The sequence below is a fragment of the Lissotriton vulgaris genome, chromosome 10 (assembly GCF_964263255.1).
Source record: "Lissotriton vulgaris chromosome 10, aLisVul1.2, whole genome shotgun sequence".
NCBI classification, from domain to species: Eukaryota; Metazoa; Chordata; class Amphibia; order Caudata; family Salamandridae; genus Lissotriton; species Lissotriton vulgaris.
Genome location: NC_141698.1, coordinates 3,330,782 through 3,351,254, shown reverse-complemented (window position 1 = coordinate 3,351,254; position 20,473 = coordinate 3,330,782). Strand labels below are relative to the sequence as shown.

The 20,473-nt window shown below is 49.4% G+C and overlaps 1 protein-coding gene across 1 annotated transcript in view; it reads left to right on the top strand.

The window, feature by feature from the left end:
• Positions 1 to 15,822, top strand: part of LOC147684281 (semaphorin-3F-like) — a 310,126-nt gene extending 294,304 nt beyond the window's left edge. Inside the window, exon 18 of the mRNA XM_086940139.1 lies at positions 2,502 to 15,822. Within this exon, the coding sequence (XP_086796265.1) occupies positions 2,502 to 2,900 (399 nt within the window). The 3' untranslated portion in view covers positions 2,901 to 15,822. The remainder of the gene's footprint in view (positions 1 to 2,501) is intronic.
• Positions 15,823 to 20,473: the final 4,651 nt, after the last annotated feature.

The window sequence follows — 20,473 nt, the reverse complement described above, 5'->3', positions numbered from 1 at the left end:
CTTCGCATGGCATCTGAATTTATGATGTTTGGGGAATGTCTGCCCCCTCTGGCCCTGTGTGCTTTATTGGGGCCCATCTCCCTGGACCAACGTGATGTGCTCCTATCTGTGGGATTGATCTGAGTATCCTGTTCACACGCTTGTCTGCCGGCTTCGTGTCACCCCCACCTGTGACTTACTAATTAGTGCCATTAGGCCTTGGTCTCAGAGCCTTCCTGACTACGGATTTCTGAGTCAGGTTTGATGTAGAGTTCATGATGGGCGAATTTGATAATAATGATTCGATCTCTGTCCTAAGCATACATCTATCGCTGTGGACATCGACATCGACCTTTCCGATATTAACACGTTCTGCGGGCAGATAAAGGTACCCAAATTCTAGAACTTCAGGAGTTAAATCGCAAGATTGAGCTGTTTGGGGTTGGGATGAAAAAGAGAGTGCCTTGATTTTGATAGAGAAGATCTGGTCTGTTGAACAAGTTCTCCTGGAGCATTAGACCGAGGTCGAAAAGTATGGTGACCCAGGACTGTCTGTCCCACGTTGGGGCTACGGCAGTGAGGGTGAGGGACTTTTACTGGAGCTTCTGAACCACGAATGGAAGAAGTGGGAAAGGTAGAAAAGCATAGGCAAACACCCCTCACCAGTTCATCCATAGTGACTAAGCCCATGGACTGTGGGCATGGAAACCTAGAGGCAAAGTTTGGGTATTTTGCAGTTTTGGCTATGGCGAGCAGGTCCATGCGGGGGAGCCACCAATGGTGGAAGTATGAGAGTAGGACTTGGGGGTGGAGTTCTCACTCATAGATTTGTTGATGCATCCTTCTGAGCAGGTTTGCAAAGTCGTTGTCCACCCCATGTATGTGTTTTCTGGGGAGATGGACCTTGTAATGTCTCACCCACGATAACGAAGGGAGTGTGTGCGATCATGTTTCTGCAGGTAAAACATGGCTGTTGTGTTGTCCGTCCAGACAAGAACTATTTTGTATGAATGAGGGGGTGGAAGGTGCTGATGGCTAATTGTAACGCCATCACCTCCAGATGATTGATGTGGAGATTGGTGCCCACACACCTGGTACGGTCAGGTCTGCACAGAGGAAACATTGCAAACCTGTAACATTCGGGTTGTAGCTGGTGTTGTTGCGGATTCACAAGCGCCCTGCTCTCCTTCCTAGATGCAGCAAAGTAGTGGGGCACTGTAATAAACAATTCCATAATATGGATCACACATACACAGACTCTCTTTTTGAGGGGGTGGCAGGAGCAGGAAATGTATACAATTTAAGGTGGCATCTTTGTCCTGGCACATTGTATGTTTCTGCGATGTGATAATGAATCAGTTGCAGCGTGCACAAAACCAAAAACTTGTCGAGAAGCAAGTTGTAATTTTGCAAACCCAAAACTACATACTAAGACCGTGTGCACCGTGTGAGTCTATAACACTACACGCTAAGCACCAAATGTTACAAGTAATGTCTCCCGTACCCATCGACCATTTTGAACAAAAAACAGAGGACCAGATTGATCAAGGTTTCGCGTCAACCTTGTGCCATGCAAATGGATGCCAGGGCAACGGGAAACCTAAGTGAGACTTACCAATCCACGCAAGGCCTCCTCGTGTGACCCTGCACAGCTGCATAAACCTGGAGTAACTCAAGGCAGCACAAATCGCTGCCCTGCATTGCTCTTCCCCAGGGAGGCGTTCCGTGAGTGGAGCGTGGTTGTTCCCACTTATCCACCCATGGATTTTGGTGCATTTACTATTAGTGGTAGATCTGGGAATGCATCCATATGCTACGCCTCCCCAGGTGAGGCGTAACGAGGAGAATTGTCATGATGCACAGGTGCCTGAGTTGGCGCTAGGCCTGCAAACGTGCAGCAGTGCTAGGAAAGGACAGGAACGTGCTGCATTATGTTCAGTAGGGCGCAGTTCTACCCTTTCAAGCAGCACAGCAAGGAGGCTTGCTACGTTGCGCTGAGTGAAAGAGCAATAAATAGGCCCCAAGTTGTTTCATACAGACTGCAGTTCACGGCTTTTAACCTCAACAGAGATAAGGTGGGAGTAGAGAGTTGCCGGCCTCACTGCGGAGTGTGAAACGTGCTAGAAGTCGATGTTTTATTAACCAGAGTAGGAGCAAAGGGTGTTTCAAGGGTCTCCATCCAGAGTGAGGAGTGTTGGGAGAGTAGAGGGGCGTTCCAGAGGGTTCTCACAGCACTGGGCCAGGAGGGGCTACAGTGGAGGGGGATGGCTGGAGGAAGCAGGTGGTGGTGGTGGGACTGGTACATGGGTCTCTGAGAGTCCCTAGGATATGAAGTGAATAGTAAAGTCGAGTGGTTTTCCCAGCGCTGTAGCAACCGTGCAAGATGTGCATCTGGTAAGCTTTCAATGATACACAGCAGGTCGCGGCAGCCCTCGTTGTTCGCCTTCAGTCTCTATGCATTTTGTGGTCTCTCTCATTGTACCTCTGCCATGCAATGTCTGAACCTCCTCTTTCTTTTCTAGATCGGGCGAGAGAAGGTGTTGGTGAAGACGAGCCATGGAATCCTGCTAAAGTCAGTGCTAAAAAACGACACCGGCCTGTATCACTGCGTTGCCACAGAGAACCGCTTCAAACACACGGTGGCTCGCATTCGACTGCGAGTTCTAGATCGCTACCTGGTGGACATGGCCTCAATGGACCCAGCCTCCATGGAAGACCTCCCGCCAGATGGGCAGCCGCTGCCCCGGTCCTCTGCTCCTTCCCTGGCGAGGGGTCTGCCGGAGGTGTTCGAAGAGCCAGAACTGCAGGTCATCAACCAGTACTGTGAGAGCTACTGGCAGCAGCTCAGCCACGCGCCCCGGCCTAAACGAATGGGTGAACTCTCGTCAGAGTCGCTGGCACCAGACCCTGGCACTGGGTGACCACGCAGAAGAGCAGCGATTCCCACATACGAGTGCCTAGCCTTTCCCTTGCAGCCAGCGGTGCCTTGTGCGACGCCTCCATGTCAGACCGTATCCAGGGGGCAGGGTGGGCTGTTTGCTGGGGAGGGAAAGGAATTGGCCAACATTTAACTACTGGAATGAGACAAGCGAGTTTTGTTGTGGGAGCTGAATTCAAGGTGTGTGTGTCGGGATGTGGTGTAGAAAGGTAAGGGTTTTTTTCTGCGCATACATTGCAGCAATGCTACTAACTATGGGTTGCTTTGGGCTTTGGCGTCCCGGACTGTAATCCGATGATGAGCTAGCGCTTTGGTCCATGCAGCGGTTTTTGGGAGGGTCCTGGCTGGATGGTTGCTATTGGCGCTGGTGTATAAGGAGAGGGGATCCTGGGTATTATCTGTGGATGCTGCCTTGGTGCTAGGCCACAAAGCGGGCCACGTATTTATGTTTGGCTTCCACCAACATCTCTCTGTGGTCATTGCCACGACTATGGTCATGGGCACGATTTGGGGTCCACAGGGGATTGGACAAGATCATTGCCTTCTTGGGGGGGCTCATGGTAGCATTACCAGCCATGGGTGTGGTGTGCGCCGCATGCACAGCGGGGAGCTTCGTGGCTAGCGCGTCATGGCCGTTAGGAGACTATGGTGGCGATCATGAATGTGTGGGGGCTTGAGTGCTGTGAGAGTCTTGGCTCCGGTTTATACTCAGAGGGTGGTGGGCAGCTGGGTATACTTGGGGGGCATTGCCAAGATGCCTCAAATACACCTTGAGGCGCTCCCAGAGTCATATCCATTATTCTTAGCTGAGGTTGGAGTGTTTGGTCTACGCTGGCGGAAGGGCTTAGCCGCCCTGAGTATAGAGGGACCGTGATCGAGTCGTGGCCTCGGTGAGGAGGGCATGATGTGGTGAGATGCAGAAGAGAACCACGACCAAGGCTAGACTCTGTGGGCATCGCTAGGGGTCATAGTTAGAGTAACGGCCATAGACACAGACCCCGCTATAGCTGTTAGCGAGTTTTCGGGAAGGGTTGGAAGCCTTGAGTATGGTGAGTTTGACACAATGATCAGGATTCAAGGATATGCCTTGGCTTCAGACAGCTGCTATGTTGTGGAGGGGGGCTGTAACTATGGGTTCAGGATAGGATTAGCAGTCGGGGTAGGGTGGGTAGCTAAGGATATGTTGCGGGTCCACGGTGATGGGTGCCGGGCAATCTATATGCTTGAGGGTTAGTTACAGTTTTAATTAGGGATACTGGGATACTGATTTGAAACGATTCCCTGCGTCCTGGTTGGGCGGTCATTGATAGCTCTGATTTACGCTTGGTCGTACATCTGGATTATAATAATTTGATGTCTCTGATATAGGTTGGGGATGGGGGAGGGTCTATTTAGGTTGCACTAGGGACCATGGAAGTGTGTTGGAGTTAGATGGAGAAAAAATGTCATACTTTTGTTTGTTTTAAAGGGTAATAATTGCCTATTGAATTAAATTGTGGAAAAGTAATTCCTTTAAGAGTTAGAGGCAGCTGATTCTGTTCAGGTGTTTGGGACTGGGTAGGGTTTTGGAAATGGGGTGAATAATTTGGTTTCGACTTCGTTGACTGTTGGTGGATCAGTCGATTTACATTGTATGGTGTTGATTGCCATGGTCTGGTATTGGGCTGGTAAAGGAGGGGGCCAGGGTATTGGGTAGGGCTGTATGTTCGCATTTTATTGTACAGGTTTCGGTCACTTTAGGGGGGAGTTGGCCTTCAACAGGTCAGAAGAATGTGAGCATGCACAAGGTTGACATTAGGTTGCAGTTTCTTTCTGCTGTAGGTTAGCTGCTGGAAAGCGTTGTACTTCTTTGAGGCCAAACATGGCACTGGGGTGTGGTTGGTGTGTCTGTGCTGGGTTTTGTGTCCCCTGGGATCTGGATTTGTTGTTGGTCTTGTAATGATTTACTTGGACGTGGAGACCTGAGCTGGCGCTGACAATGGTTTGTCTGCATTTGAAAGTGGCTTTGAGACCCTGGCTTCTCTTTCGTTGAGGTGCTGCGCTGGGCATTGGGGGGCTTTCAGTGTTATACAGTATTCATTTGTGGAAGTATTACTCATATGGGCCAAATGTTTTGTTGTCGTTCGATGCTTGTTAGAACCTTTGGTTGGCAAAAGAGGAGAAGTTGGTTGTTTCTTTCTTCAAGGGGATATTTGTACCTCTGTGCAGGACACAGGTTTTCTTGGCTTCAGCCTTTTGGGGGGACTTGTAGTTGTCTGAGAACAAACAGTGAAGCAGCTGGGTTTTCTTTCAGCGGAGTGTGTGATTGTCGTCCTGTGTTGAGGTTGTCTTTGGGAGTCAATCCTTGGATTCAGTTTGGGATGGGGAGGAGGATTGCTCTGAAGAGTGTAATCATGTATCTGTGTTGAGGGTGCCATTGACAGAAACATGTAAACATGTAGTTTTGGCTTTGTGCTGAGGTTGTCTTTGAGGGCACTCCTTTGAGGTAGCGAAGGGGCCGGGGCACGGATATCTGGGCTTGGGTTACCTTTGGACCCACAGCTTTGTTTTGAGGCATCTGAAAGGAGGTATTTACAGATGAGGAAGTGATTTCAGAATCCTAAGCTTAGGGGATGGTGTTGACAGGAGTGGATTTGCTTGCATTGGTGTTTAGGTGGTCTCTAAGACGGTGCAGCTTTGTGTATTTGTCTTTGGCAGCACGGCTTGCCAAGGGTCTAGCGTGGTTGACAACTAAAGAGCCACCCATTAGAAGTTCCACCATCTGTGAGTCCACATTACAGGCATTACGTCTTCAGGAAGCAACACAGAATTCTGTCCACGTTTTTCACCCTGGTCTCGATGGCCATAAAAGAGTGACTTCAGAGTCCTCGGCTAGGGCACACTTCACTGCCTCCACGATTCTCGTCCAAGCAGACTCTTCAAGAGCGCCATCCTTCCTTTCGTCTTATGGGGGGCATGTTTGTGAGGTCTCCCTCTTAGTCCTACTGCTCATGCCCAGAGCATGGGTTTGTGCCGGGATGACCGCTCTGACCCTGAACACGCCCTGAAGGCCACACCGCCTCTTCTTGTCTGGAATCCCATGTGTGTGGCTGAGCTCGGAACCCCCTTTGCCCTGATGGATTCCTTCATGCTGTTCATTCAAACAAAGAAGGATTCCCAGGAAGAGAGATGTTCTCATGGTGTTCAATGAGACTAGGGCCAGGGCCATCGTTCGCTCTAAGACGCTCTGTATATCAAGCGATGATCAACGGTGCGTTGCGTAAAGCCACATCTTGATGCTGATTTTTGGGCACCTCTGGTCCTGAGTCTTGACAATGCCATATAGTACAATGAGCACATCCTGTCACCGCAAGAAGTCCTGCACCCGCTCCCGCTGTGATGACGGAGCCATCGACATTCCAGGAGTAAGCTGGTGATCCCTGCAGATCATCCAAACCTGGCATCCCCACCATAAATGGAATTACAAGACCACTGGGACACGAAACAAAACGCCACAGCAGGAGACATCTTTGCTGCCAGGATCGACCTGACCGACTCCAAAGGAAGTGGTGCAGACCAAGAGTCCTTTCTCAGCTGCAACTTTACACTCCAGTGATGCTGACATCACATCCTGCTGCTCTCTGCTCTTGGAAGTGGTCGGGCCATTATTTAGATTGAGAGCTCTCCTCAGAGAGTCCTTGACCTGAACACAATCTTGGGCTGATCTGCAAATGACCAGGCGTCTTGTGTGCACCAGGAAAGGGGCTCATCTGCCACCTCTCAAAGACGGAGGGTTCTTCTACTGTGATGAAGCGCTTGCATGCCACTGCATCTCTTACGCTCTCTTCACGCGGGCCTCTCAAGGCTCCGAGGCGCCCTTTCTTACTAACCAGGCACTGGCACCTGGGCTTCGATTTACTATGATTCTGTGTGCATTTTGTGGCACATCCCGACGCAAAATCACTCCTGGCACTTACCAAGCCACACAAAGTCGCTTTGCATGGTTTAGTAAATACAAAGTAATGCAAACCTTGTGTGACTTTGTGTCTGGCAGGTGTTACACGGGTGGTGCTTGGGCGTTCCCGTCCAGCCACAAAGGTATTTTGATGCAAACCAGATTTAAAAAATACTTGTAAACATGGGTTTGAGCCCAAATGGTGCCCCTACCCGACAGGCGCAACAAGGAGAAATATCCTCATTTCTCTTTGTTATTCTACTTTCCAGAGGAATTTGCCTCTAAGGATTGTTTTTGTACAGGAAATGGTATCTTATCCTCGGACATATAGCTCAAGTAATTCGCTACCTCAATCCCGATCTTGCCTTTCTCTCCATTTAAGGTCAACTCACTCATCTTCAGCACCTCTGACGACTCCCTCAAAACAGATGATGCTCTTGCAAATGCTTTCCAGAAACAAATATGTCATCCTTGAAGTGTGCGACCGCTTGCAAATCTGTAAAGAAGGCATGCATTATTTGGTGAAAAAACAGTTATCTGTACTTTTTGCATGGTCCGGAGTACTGTAACTCCTCGTAGATTGTTCAGTCTGAAGGCAAAAGAGAATATCTCTGGCTTCCTTGTTGGGTGCCTGACGGCACAGGCGCTGTGAGATGAAGCACCCACTGCCATCCAGCATATTGATGTACACAACTTCCGGTCTACAAGCAATGCTGTGTCTTTCTTCCACTCAAAACCAAAGTTGGATCTCACCACAAACTGTGTGCACAACAAACAGTTGCCAATGAATGCGCTCCCGTAGGAGGTTTCGCAATGGCATACGTCTGCATGCAGTTGTTACAGAGTTCCCTATTCCACGGAAGATGCTTCCCAATCACACAGAGTTACACCGCAGTCTCCGGTCTCAGCGTGCAAGCACGAACGTAGACTGGGGCAATGGTGACACTGAACCCCACAGCTCCGGGGCCAACATAGCAAGTGTCGACAAGACATCCCAACGGGTTACTCTGTCTTCCAGTAGAGAGGCAGTCAGCTCCCTCAGGAATGAAGACGGCTCCCCAAGTCAAAGACACCCTGCTCTGCCCATGGAGAGTTGTGCTACAGCTCGGCCACTGCTCCACTCACAGCATCTTGACCAGACTCAGAAGGAAGACTCTTCATGGACCAAGCCAGGAACCACTGCACAGAAGTAGCAGAAAGGCAGCAACTCGCGCGTTTGGAGATCCCCTTCACAAAATGCAGTGAAGGTATAATACATTCCAGTAGAAAGTATGCCTTGCGACACAAGAGAATCCAAGGTGCTCGGACCGGTAGGCGACGCGGAGTAAGTCGATGCGCAGTAGGAGGTCCAGCGGGTTGATGGGCCTTCAGAAGTAGGAAATAACTCACACCTTGGTTTTGAAGGCTGGGCGCTTAATACATTTGGAGATGTCCACACCTTTAGCTAGCACTGGGACACCTCATTGAGGTAACTACGCGATATATAAAATGTGTTAATATTGCGTAGCACAAGCGCTCCACCAGCGGCTGGACACAGCCTCAGCGCATGGTGGACCTGGACAGCCACACACACCCTGCTCGTCCACAGAGCACTGGAGGGGATCGTCACACTCCTAGTACCGTCCAGGTACAGTCTCATCCTCCTCTGGTGATCGCGCCATCAGCACAACACCGCCTCCCCATTCACTCTGGCATCTCCACCTACAGCTGCCACCCCGCATCAGGCTCAGCACTTGATGGCTCGGTCAGTGTGTGTGGTCCTGGGTGAATCTAGTGATTCCAGCTGCTAAAACCAGATAAGAGCTGGTCACAGGACCACAGCTGGGAGGCCACAGCTGGGAGGCCAGGTGCCTACCCTAACAGAAAGCTCTTCAAAGCTCCACGTTAGTCCATGAACCCACGCTTGAGGTGTGTTTGACCGCATATCACCGGTTGGGGCTTGTACGGCTGCTGAGGGGACATTTTAGGATTAACATTTTAGATGATACAGCTTTGAGCTGGCAATATGTTAGTAAAGGCTTGTTGTGTTTATGTGTTTTTAGGATGTGATCCTGAAGTCCATAACTGTGCTTTGAGGTCTTTGAGGGCACAGCTTCGGGTTGAGGTGTTGTATGGTATGGCTTTGCTGCTTGTCTTGGGATAGGTTGGTAGGTTGTTGTTCTTGTTGTTGTTTAGATGTTATTGTTAATTAGCACTTGCCGGGCTCTGCTTTGGGTTTGGAGCTGGGTTTGCTGATTGAAGCCATTCCCCGTGTACTGGTTCTCAGAAGGCGCTGCTCTGGCTTGTAGCAGCTCCATGTCGGAAGCATGTAGTTGTAGACCCCATGCTTTGCACACTCCATGTCGGAAGTATGTAGTTGTAGGCCCCATGCTTTGCACACTCCATGTCGGCAGCATGTAGTTGTAGATCCCATGCTTTGCACACTCCATGTCGGCAGTATGTAGTTGTAGATCCCATGCTTTGCACACTCCATGTCGGCAGTATGTAGTTGTAGATCCCATGCTTTGCACACTCCATATCGGCAGCATGTAGTTGTAGACCCCATGCTTTGCACACTCCATGTCGGCAGTATGTAGTTGTAAATCCCATGCTTTGCACACTCCATATCGGCAGCATGTAGTTGTAGACCCCATGCTTTGCACACCATGTCGGCAGCATGTAGTTGTAGACCCCATGCTTTGCACACCATGTCGGCAGCATGTAGTTGTAGACCCCATGCTTTGCACACCATGTCTGCAGCATGTAGTTGTAGACCCCATGCTTTGCACACCATGTCGGCAGCATGTAGTTGTAGACCCCATGCTTTGCACACCATGTCGGCAGCATGTAGTTGTAGACCCCATGCTTTGCACACCATATCGGCAGCATGTAGTTGTAGACCCCATGCTTTGCACACTCCATGTCGGCAGTATGTAGTTGTAGATCCCATGCTTTGCACACTCCATATCGGCAGCATGTAGTTGTAGACCGGATGTATGTCGTTACAACGCATACTTTTACTCCGCATACCATTACAACGCGGTTTTTACAACGCATACCATTACAACGCATAGCGCTTTGAGGTGCTGGATAGTGGTAAGTATAATTTACTATTCTAACTCCAGTCCCCGTGGACCCTAGGGAAGGTGTTGGATAGTAAATTAAACTTACCTCTTATCCTAGAGCGCCCCCCAGCGCAATGCGTTGTAATGTCATGCGGTGTAATGCCTGCGTTGTAATGGTAGTGCGGAGTAAAAGTTGCGTTGTAACGGGTGTATACCGTTGTAGACCCCATGCTTTGCACACCCCGTGTCGGCAGCATGTAGTTGTAGACCCCATGCTTTGCACACTCCATGTCGGCAGCATGTAGTTGTAGACCCCATGCTTTGCACACTCCATGTCGGCAGCATGTAGTTGTAGATCCCATGCTTTGCACACTCCTAACGTCTACCACAGGCATTGTACGTTGTTTATGTACCAAGTAAAGGTTTCAGCTTTGATGTCCCTCCCTGAAGTCCACAATGCACCAGAACAAACACTCCCTCATAGAATGATTCAGCAGGAGTGTGCAGAACATGCGAATCTACAGCACTCCAGCCTGAACTCCGACAGTCACAGGGAAGTTGCAGTTTTTCTAAGTGTGATCCAGCGGTCTCGAGGCCCCACTTTGTGTTGGGTGAGTGGTTTGTAGAGAATGGAATTGTTTATGTAGTTAGAGAGGAGAGGGTTAGTGGAGAGTGTCTTGCATCTGTCCTGACGTTTTCTAGAATAGCCCTTACATCTGGGATGTATGTGTTTGATCCTTAGAGCGTGATTCTCTCTGTATTTATGTGATATTGTTTGAGACATGCTTGGGGTCTCGGTTCCCAGATTGTTGACTGTATTGATCAGTTTGTCTTTGGGATCATAGGTTTTGTTTTGTTGAGTCTTTAGAGCAGGCGGGGAGGGTCTTCCGCTTGTGTCACAGTTGGGTATGTGTTGGGTTTTTGAGTCTTTAGAGCAGGCGGGGAGGGTCTTCCACTTGTGTCACAGTTGGGTATGTGTTGGGTTTGTTAAGTATTTAGAGCAGGCGGGGAGGGTCTTCCACTTGTGTCACAGTTGGGTATATGTTGGGTTTGTTGAGTATTTAGAGCAGGCGGGGAGGGTCTTCCACTTGTGTCACAGTTGGGTATGTGTTGGGTTTGTTAAGGCTTTAGAGCAGGTGAGGAGGGTCTTCCACTTGTGTCACAGTTGGGTATGTGTTGGGTTTGTTGAGTCTTTAGAGCAGGCGGGGAGGGTCTTCCACTTGTGTCACAGTTGGGTATGTGTTGGGTTTGTTGAGGCTTTAGAGCAGGCGAGGAGGGTCTTCCACTTGTGTCACAGTTGGGTATGTGTTGGGTTTGTTGAGTCTTTAGAGCAGGCGGGATGGGTCTTCCACTTGTGTCAAAGTTGGGTATGTGTTGAGTTTGTTGAGGCTTTAGAGCAGGCGTGGAGGGTCTTCCACTTGTGTCACAGTTGGGTATGTGTTGGGTTTGTTGAGTCTTTAGAGCAGGCGGGATGGGTCTTCCACTTGTGTCACAGTTGGGTATGTGTTGGGTTTGTTAAGGCTTTAGAGCAGGCGAGGAGGGTCTTCCACTTGTGTCACAGTTGGGTATGTGTTGGGTTTGTTGAGGCTTTAGAGCAGGCGAGGAGGGTCTTCCACTTGTGTCACAGTTGGGTATGTGTTGGGTTTGTTGAGTCTTTAGAGCAGGCGGGATGGGTCTTTCACTTGTGTCAAAGTTGGCTATGTGTTGGGTTTGTTGAGGCTTTAGAGCAGGCGTGGAGGGTCTTCCACTTGTGTCACAGTTGGGTTTGTTGAGGCTTTAGAGCAGGCGGGGAGGGTCTTCCACTTGTGTCACAGTTGGGTATGTGTTGGGTTTGTTGAGTCTTTAGAGCAGGCGGGGAGGGTCTTCCACTTGTGTCACAGTTGGGTATGTGTTGGGTTTGTTGAGTCTTTAGAGCAGGCGGGGAGGGTCTTCCACTTGTGTCACAGTTGGGTATGTGTTGGGTTTGTTGAGGCTTTAGAGCAGGCGTGGAGGGTCTTCCACTTGTGTCACAGTTGGGTTTGTTGAGGCTTTAGAGCAGGCGGGGAGGGTCTTCCACTTGTGTCACAGTTGGGTATGTGTTGGGTTTGTTGAGTCTTTAGAGCAGGCGGGGAGGGTCTTCCACTTGTGTCACAGTTGGGTATGTGTTGGGTTTGTTGAGGTTTTAGAGCAGGCGGGGAGGGTCTTCCACTTGTGTCACAGTTGGGTATGTGTTGGGTTTGTTGAGGCTTTAGAGCAGGCGGGGAGGGTCTTCCACTTATGTGTTGGGTTTGTTGAGGCTTTAGAGCAGGCGGGGAGGGTCTTCCACTTGTGTCACAGTTGGGTATGTGTTGGGTTTGTTAAGGCTTTAGAGCAGGCTGGGAGGGTCTTCCACTTGTGTCACAGTTGGGTATGTGTTGGGTTTGTTGAGTCTTTAGAGCAGGCGGGGAGGGTCTTCCACTTGTGTCACAGTTGGGTATGTGTTGGGTTTGTTGAGGCTTTAGAGCAGGCGGGGAGGGTCTTCCACTTATGTGTTGGGTTTGTTGAGGCTTTAGAGCAGGCGGGAGGGTCTTCCACTTGTGTCAGAGTAGGGTATGTGTTAGGTTTGTTGAGCTGCTGTGCAGGGGATAAGGCCTATTTTCTTGGTTAGTATGGATTAAGCAGCTGGGTGTGTCCAGTGTGGTGTTTCCACTTTATTCCAGTTGAATTGAATGGAATGCTTGAGTGCCACCTGCAGACGGTATTTGGGGTTTTGTTTTTAGTTGTCACTGAAGGTGCAGTTAGAGCGGAGAGATGTATTTGTGGGGTCACACTAGGGCTCGCTTATGGGTTGTGTTCTTGTGAAGCATTCATGTGGGTGCCTGTCTGGGGCATTCTTATTGGCACTTCCACAGCTGGCGCATTCCTGTGGCACCGCTCCAACTAGGGCATTACGGCGAGCAATGGTCAAGCTAGGGTGTCCAATGTCCACTGGCACAGCTGGGGATCCCTGTGGTGAAGCAGTGGCCTGTATTCCTTAATTGACCTCACTAGGGAATCCATGTGGACAGTTTTGAAGCTAAGAAATTACTAATTCATTCCTTTGGGTTCTGATCTAATTGGGGAAATAAGGTGGTTTGCCAAATCATTCCTGTGGGCAGTGGTCTTGCCCTTTAATCCATGTGGACAGTGGTCAAGCAGTGCATTCCTCTGGGCTCTGGTGTCGTTTGATACTCCCTGTGCGCAGCGGTGAAGCTGGGGACCACCCTTGGACAGTGGTGAAGCTGGGGACCACCCTTGGACAGTGGTGATGCAGGAGACCCTCTTTGGGCAGTAGTGAAGCTGGAGACCCTCTTTGGGCAATGGCAAAGCTGGAGACCCTCTCTGGGCAGTGGTGAAGCTGGAGACCCCCTTCTGGGCAGTAGGGAAGCTGGAGACCCCCTTTCAGCAGCAGTGAAGCGGGGGACCACCCTTGGGCAGCGGTGTATCTGGAGGACCTTCTTTGGGTAGTGGTGAAGCTCGAGACCCCCTCTGGGCAGTGGTGAAGCTGGAGACCCCCTTGGGCAGTGGTGAAGCTGGAGACCCCCTCTGGGCAGTGGTGAAGCTGGAGACCCCCTCTGGGCAGTGGTGAAGCTGGAGAGCCCCTTGGGCAGTGGTGATACTGGAGATCCCCTTTCAGCAGCAGTGAAGCTGGGGACCACCCTTGGGCAGTGGTGCCACTGTAGACCCCCTTTGGGCAGTGGTGATGCAGGAGACCCCCTTTGGGCAGTAGTGAAGATGGAGACACCTTTGGACAGTGGTGCCACTGTAGACCCCCTTTGGGCAGTGGTGATGCTGGAGATCCCCTGTGGGCAGTGGTGAAGCTGGAGACCCCCTTTGGGCAGTGGTGAAGCTGGAGACCCCCTTTGGGCAGTGGTGAAGCTGGAGTCTCCCTCTGGGCTCTGGCTTATATGTGACACGGCTTGGGGTCAGTATTCACAGACAACTGCATGCACAATAACTGCAAGGATGATTGAACCTCTGTAGGGACAGGGCCATGAACTCCTCTTTATTATTCCACTTGTGGGGGTCTGTTTTTCTGGGGAGTGCCCTGGCTCTGTTGAAACATTCTTCTCTCTAAGGGACACAGCACGAAAATTCTCGTCTAGTACTACTGCTGTGTCAGGAGATGTTTAGCCTTCTCTCCTCAGTGCTGCAGAGCCACAGCTCCATCACTCCAGAATAGGTGTATGTGATTACTGCCCAGTGCTGCAGACTACAACTGAGTGCATGTGATTACTGCCCAGTGCTGCAGACTATAACTGAGTGCATGTGATTACTGCCCAGTGTTGCCTATAACTTTGTGCGTGTGATTACTGCCCAGTGTTGCCTATAACAGAGTGCATTTGATTACTGCCCAGTTTTACAGGCTATAACTGAGTGCATGTGATTACTGCCCAGTGCTGCAGACTATAACTGAGTGCATGTGATTACTGCCCAGTGTTGCCTATAACTTTGTGTGTGTGATTACTGCCCAGTGTTGCCTATAACAGAGTGCATTTGATTACTGCCCAGTTTTACAGGCTATAACTGAGTGCATGTGATTACTGCCCAGTGCTGCAGACTATAACTGAGTGCATGTGATTACTGCCCAGTGTTGGCTATAACTGAGTGCATGTGATTACTGCCCAGTGCTGCAGGTTATAACTGAGTGCATGTGATTACTGCCCAGTGTTGCAGGCTATAACTGAGTGTATGTGATTACTGGCCAGCGTTGCAGGCTATAACTGAGTGTATGTGATTACTGCCCAGTGTTGCAGGCTATAGCTGAGTGCATGTGATTACTGCCCAGCGTTGCATTATATCATCAAGTCGGTGCGATTACTGCCCAGTGTTGCAGACTATACTTGAGTGCATGTGATTACTGGCCAGTGCTGCAGGCTATAACTGAGTGTTTGTGATTACTGCCCAGCGTCGCAGGCTATAACCGAGTGTATGTGATTACTGCCCAGCGTTGCAGGCTATAACTGAGTGTATGTGATTACTGCCTAGTGTTGCAGGCTATACCCGAGTGTATGTGATTACTGTCCAGTGTTGCAGGCTATAACTGAGTGTATGTAATTACTGGCCAGAGGTGCAGGCTATAACTGAGTGAATATGATTACTGCCCAGTACTGCAGGATATACCTGAGTGCATTTGATTACTGCCCAGTGTTACATTATATCATCGAGTCGCTGTCATTACTGCCCAGTGTTGCAGGTTATAACTGAGTGTGCAAGGTTGCAGCCTAGTGCTCCAGTTTATACCGGATTGCGTGGTTACAGCTCAGTTCTAGAGTTGATGAATGGTCATGTGTGTGCGCATGTGATTACTGCCCAGTGATGGTTATAGCAGTGTAATGTTTCTGGCCTGTAATGGTATTTAAAACTGGGTGGATGAGGTTCCTGCACAGTGGTGGGTTTTCTAGCTGGGTGTGAAGGTGATCCGTGTTGGGGTTTAGTAGCTGCTCTGAGGCCACTGCCCAGGACTCTTGTTTAAAACAGTGTGAAGTTACAGCCCAGTGCCGCGGCTCATGGGAATGGGTCAAGTGACTGGCCTGTGCCCTCAAGACTAAAGTATGTGGCTGCACATGCGTGTGCGTGAATGGTCACTTCCTGATAATGTACTTCAAAGAGGCCTCTGTGGTCATGTGATGAGGCTCAGGTGTTGTCTGGGGAAGACAGATGAAAAGAGACAACTCATGAGGGCCTGTTGCTCAGAGTAAGCAGTCACACGCCCCAACATCAGGTGCACACACAGTCCCTCCCCTTAGCGGTCACTCATTCTGGGTAGAAACTTCCTTTATTTTTTAAATCTAATTTTTCTAACTGCTGATTTTGTAAATTTGTCTTTTTCACTTTTGAATGTGACAGAGTTTGTTTTATTTTGATATCATCTTCTGCTCTTGAATCGTAACAGATGTACACAGTTAATAAAAGCTCTTTCTCTTTAATACTCGTGTCATCCGGCTGAGTTTTTGTAGTATCCTTTTCTGAGTGGTCACCGCTATAGTTCACCTTTTGCTGGACCCTATGTCTTTGCTGGCTTTAGAACTGTGTGGAATTTACCCCTGATAAGCAGTTTCCAGGGCTCCCTGTCCAATCATGACCGAATTGGCATATTCTTAGGGCCTAATCACACTATTGGCTCAGCAGAGCTATGAATATTTGTCTGACAATTATTAAATCAATTTGTGAATGTCAACAATATATCACATGATGCACAAACGATCTTCTTCATTTAAAAACAAAATTATTTATCGATAGTTGTTTAAAATCATCTCCTTGTGTCTTGTCGTAGTTGATGCGTTTCAGGCAAAAGGACTTCTTCAGGGCTTTATATTGTCTTTTCGCTTTTGGCATCAAGATAATAAGAAGTCTTTCAAGATTAGAAAGAAAATGGCATCACGTCATCCAATTTTAGGTCTAGCCAGTTCACGGTTTCCCCAGGTCACAACTTAGTTTGTTTCTTTTCTTTGTTTGTTGACAAATACTTGTGTGTCGCAGGATATAAGAAGCGTTCGATCTGAAGAGTCCCAAATGCTTCTCATAAGATCAAATCAATTATTGTGCTTTTTTCCCACCCATTTTGAATCAGAAGTGCAGGATAATGTCGTGAGTTACGGTGCTCCCTGAATCAGGAGGGTCCTGCCTGACGTAGGATGGAACTGACGAGGACCACAATCATAGATTTAATTCATCTAATCGTACAAAGTGTTCCGTTGAGCCACTGTTTGAGGACTGGTGCACATTTGAGAATGAAAGCCACTCCCGTGAAGGGTTAATGAGGGCTGACCGGGGGTGAAGAGAGTTAGTTTGTTGACTGGGAGTCGGTGGATCTCTTTGAGGGGTTGGGTGATGCGAGTGTTCGGCAGGAGGTTGAGGATGAGCCGGCTACTGAGTTTTGTGTGGTCTGGAGTCTTCTGGTCCATTGAGCGTTGATTCCAGCATCCAGTGGGTTGCCGTAGTCCAGCTTGCTGGTGATGAGGACTTGGGTGATGACTCTGCAGGTGTTGGCGAGGCGGTAATTGAATATCTTCCTGGGCAGCTTGAGTGTGCGGCAGTAGGAGACTGAGCCCACGTTCAGTTGCCTGATCTCTATGAGATGGTTGTCAAGGTCTGAAATCTACTAGAGGAACACGGATAACTCCGGAACTGCAGAAAAGCTCACGGGACTCCATTCTCAGGACAGTGCGTACAAGATTCCGAATTGATCTCAGCAAGTCCTTTCTTGACGAGGAGGTCTGTCTAGCTCCTGTCCGCAGGGGGGGGGCATCCACGGCATGAGTCTTGCTCTAAGGGTATCGGCTGCTCCTCTCTTGGTCCAGTGGGCCAGTCTGTATCAGAGGTGTTTCATCCACTGCCTTTTGTACTTCCAGTCTCCATTTACTCTCACTGCAGGCTCCTTTTCTCAAGGTTTGGGAAGTGCCTGGGTGGTGTCTACCAACAACCTTTCAGGGGTAGTGCACTCCTTTCATCAGATCTTTCAAACAAAGTGCTTCTTACTCCATTCTGCCCATGATCCATGTGGGGATGAAGCGTTTGGGGGCCAGGGTCTGACTGTCAACCCATTTGTGCCCAAGGGTGTCTTGGTTCCCAAGGTTCATCACTCACCAGAGAGTAAGGAATGAGTTCTTCCTTGGGTTGGGAGTCTCCTGATGTCAAACCTAGTCACTATTCTGCTGAAATCCTGATGAGTGGGAGTGGTGTGGTCACCCAAGTCCCGCTCCGTCCCACTGGCCGCTCCAAGGTGTTGGGCTGAAAATGCATCTAGTCGACTCCTTCTAGCATTGTGCAGTTTGTTAGCATTTGAAGCACCATTGTGTATTTAGCCGCCATGTTGTGCCATGATCGAAACTAAGCTTCTGCCTCATACTGTCTGCCTCAGCAGAAAGCCGCCTCGATTGTTTCTCTTTATTTCTCCAAGGTTGAGCTTCGCTGCACTAATGAATACATTGTTCTGTCAATGCCAACCTTTCCCAGTAGATCGGCCTGTCTCAGAGAGACAGGCAGAGTAACCTTGAATGTAAGATAATGTGTGCCCATATCCCAGGATCGTAACTCATCCTTCTGTACCTCCTTTGTTTACCAGCTCCCTGAGTGTAAAGTTCCTGTCCGGGAGGGTCCTCAGGGGTATTGGAAATGTACTTTATGCTTTGCTATCTGGTCTTAAGTCAGTCCCTCTGCAGCAATCTCAGGAGGCTGGTCAGACCAGACTCCGCTCGAGAGTATACTATTAAATATCTTTGGTTTGTATTCTCTACTGTCTGACTGACTCTTCATTTGTATGGAAGGCTGAGAGGTGGTCGCAAGTCACCCGGGTGGCCCTAATCGGGTCACTTCCTTCAAAGGTAACAGGCTCTGGCTAGCGAGGCTGAACATGGAAAGCGGCCTGGGATGAGACACACCGGAGCTCTTGATGTGTAAGGTATGTGTCAGTAAACCAGGAGTGGTCTCTCAGTGACAAGCATGTGTTGTCCGGGTGGCACTAAGGATGGTAACCTTATGAGCGGACTCCTGGTATAGCACACCAAACTGTAATGAGGCCATCTTGTCAAACACTTTACTCGAAAGATATTGCTGGCTGAATACCTTTCACTCCCTGCCTCAGGTTCTGAAGTGCGACGAGTCACCACAGTTTAAGCCTTCTTTGAATGTGAAGCTATCAGGAAAGACGCACACGACTAGCAGGTCCTGCTAAGTAAACCCCACCAACCTGTTCGCTTACTTGACCCCTGGGCTCCATGTGCCGTTAGACTCTATCCACAAACATTGCTTTATCTCGTCTGTTCTTGTTACAGTCTCAGCTCGAAAGCACTACTTCCTGGCACAAGCCCTCAGTTCCATTTGCAGAGTACAAATGGGCTGTGGAGTCAAGATGCCTTCACCTTGCTCTTGTCGTTATGATGTGCTTCGATTAATTCTATGAATAAGTTCTTGTTAGAAGTGTTCGCTTGTAAAGAGCGCTCTTGAGAGGTCCGTCTGTGGAATACACTCTGCCCAACCACTGAGCAGGTCTGGATGAAGAACTGAGAGTAAAGCAAGTGCCACTGAACGAGGCTGACTAGCAAGCTGGAGTGGACACTTGAGTGCGGCTGGAGTGGACGCTTGAGTGCAGCTGGAGTGGACGCTTGAGTGCGGCTGGAGTGGGCGCTTGAGTGCGGCTGCAATTGGCAAGTTGTGGTAAAGAGGTCTACCGCTCCTGCAGAGCCACAGCTCGCGAGACTTACAGCGTGTCTGCGAGAACTGCTCTGTTTCTGCACCAGCACGGTGGCTTAAGACCCATACCACTCACTCCCTCTCCAGACCACTGCCCCCAACCATGTGGAAGTCAACACCATGCCCTGAAATGGCTGCTATACCACCCGGGGGAATATGGATTTGAAGATAGGCCTCGCAGTCGATGGGTATGGGAGGGACAGCAACTTATGGGGCTAAGTGAATGCAAGACTGCAGGTGGGGTCACCAACACAATATTGTGTGAAAAGTATTGTTTCAAAAAGATCCTTTACCATAATAGCGTGATCCTATACATCTGGGTATGAAACCCTCTAGAAACTTCTTCTGCTTCAAAGCTGGCACCAAGTATAAATATTGGACCCTCAGACCCCACTCTTCGGGACCTGTGGAAAACTGAGGACTGCTGTGCCTCTCTGCTGCAAGAGCTGCCACTCTGCTACCCTGCTGCCTGAGTGAGAAGGACGGGACCCGAATGTTGAACTCCGGACCTCCAGAATGACGCCAAGGGCTATTTGCATGGCCTACTGATCAGAGCCTCAGGGACAGAAAAGGCTCCAACCACCCTGAACTGGGACTCTGCCTACTGTGAGTCTTGTCCCCCAAATGGTGGCACCTGAGTGCTGAACCCTCTGGAAGTCGGCCTGACTTGAAGCTTTCTGGTCCCAGATGACTAGATTGTTCCTTTTTGAAAGTTGTCATTTTTAGGGTATCACTATCAGCTCATCCCACCTCTGTGCATCTTCTTGAGCTCAACCTTCCAACTCTTTCTGTCCCTTGAATTAGAAAACTGGGATAGCTACCATACGCGTCACCCTACAGCCCATATACACTCACCCAAGGTAAAGAATCCCGATGACCTGCCACCCTAATAAGTACTTCAAATTGTCTGTTTGCTTGTATAAGCGGGAGAGACATCTCGAATTTCTGCCATTGTCCATGACATCTCATTTCTTTTTTGCAGTTAGAAAGGCAAAGAAACAAAGGGGCATATTTATAATGAAGTGACGGAGTGAGGCGTTGGCTTCATAGCTTAACGCCTCACTCCGCCACTTCAGAAATGCAAGACTGCACCATATTTGCAACTATATGGTGCAGCTTTGCATTTCCCCCTACGATGGTGCTAAGTTTAACAACTTCGCGCCAACGCAGGCAAGGGAGGAATGTTTAGGTGAACGAAGGTGTCCCTTCCTGCACATAAAAAATCCTAAAATGCATTCTGTCATTTTCATGCGTGCTGCTTTATGTACTGTCACCTTAAGAGAATGAGAAGGTACACCATTGGGTCTCATCACATATACCTCACTTCGGGACACCATATACATCCTTTAAAGAAATGAGAACAATAAAACCATGAATAAGAGAAGC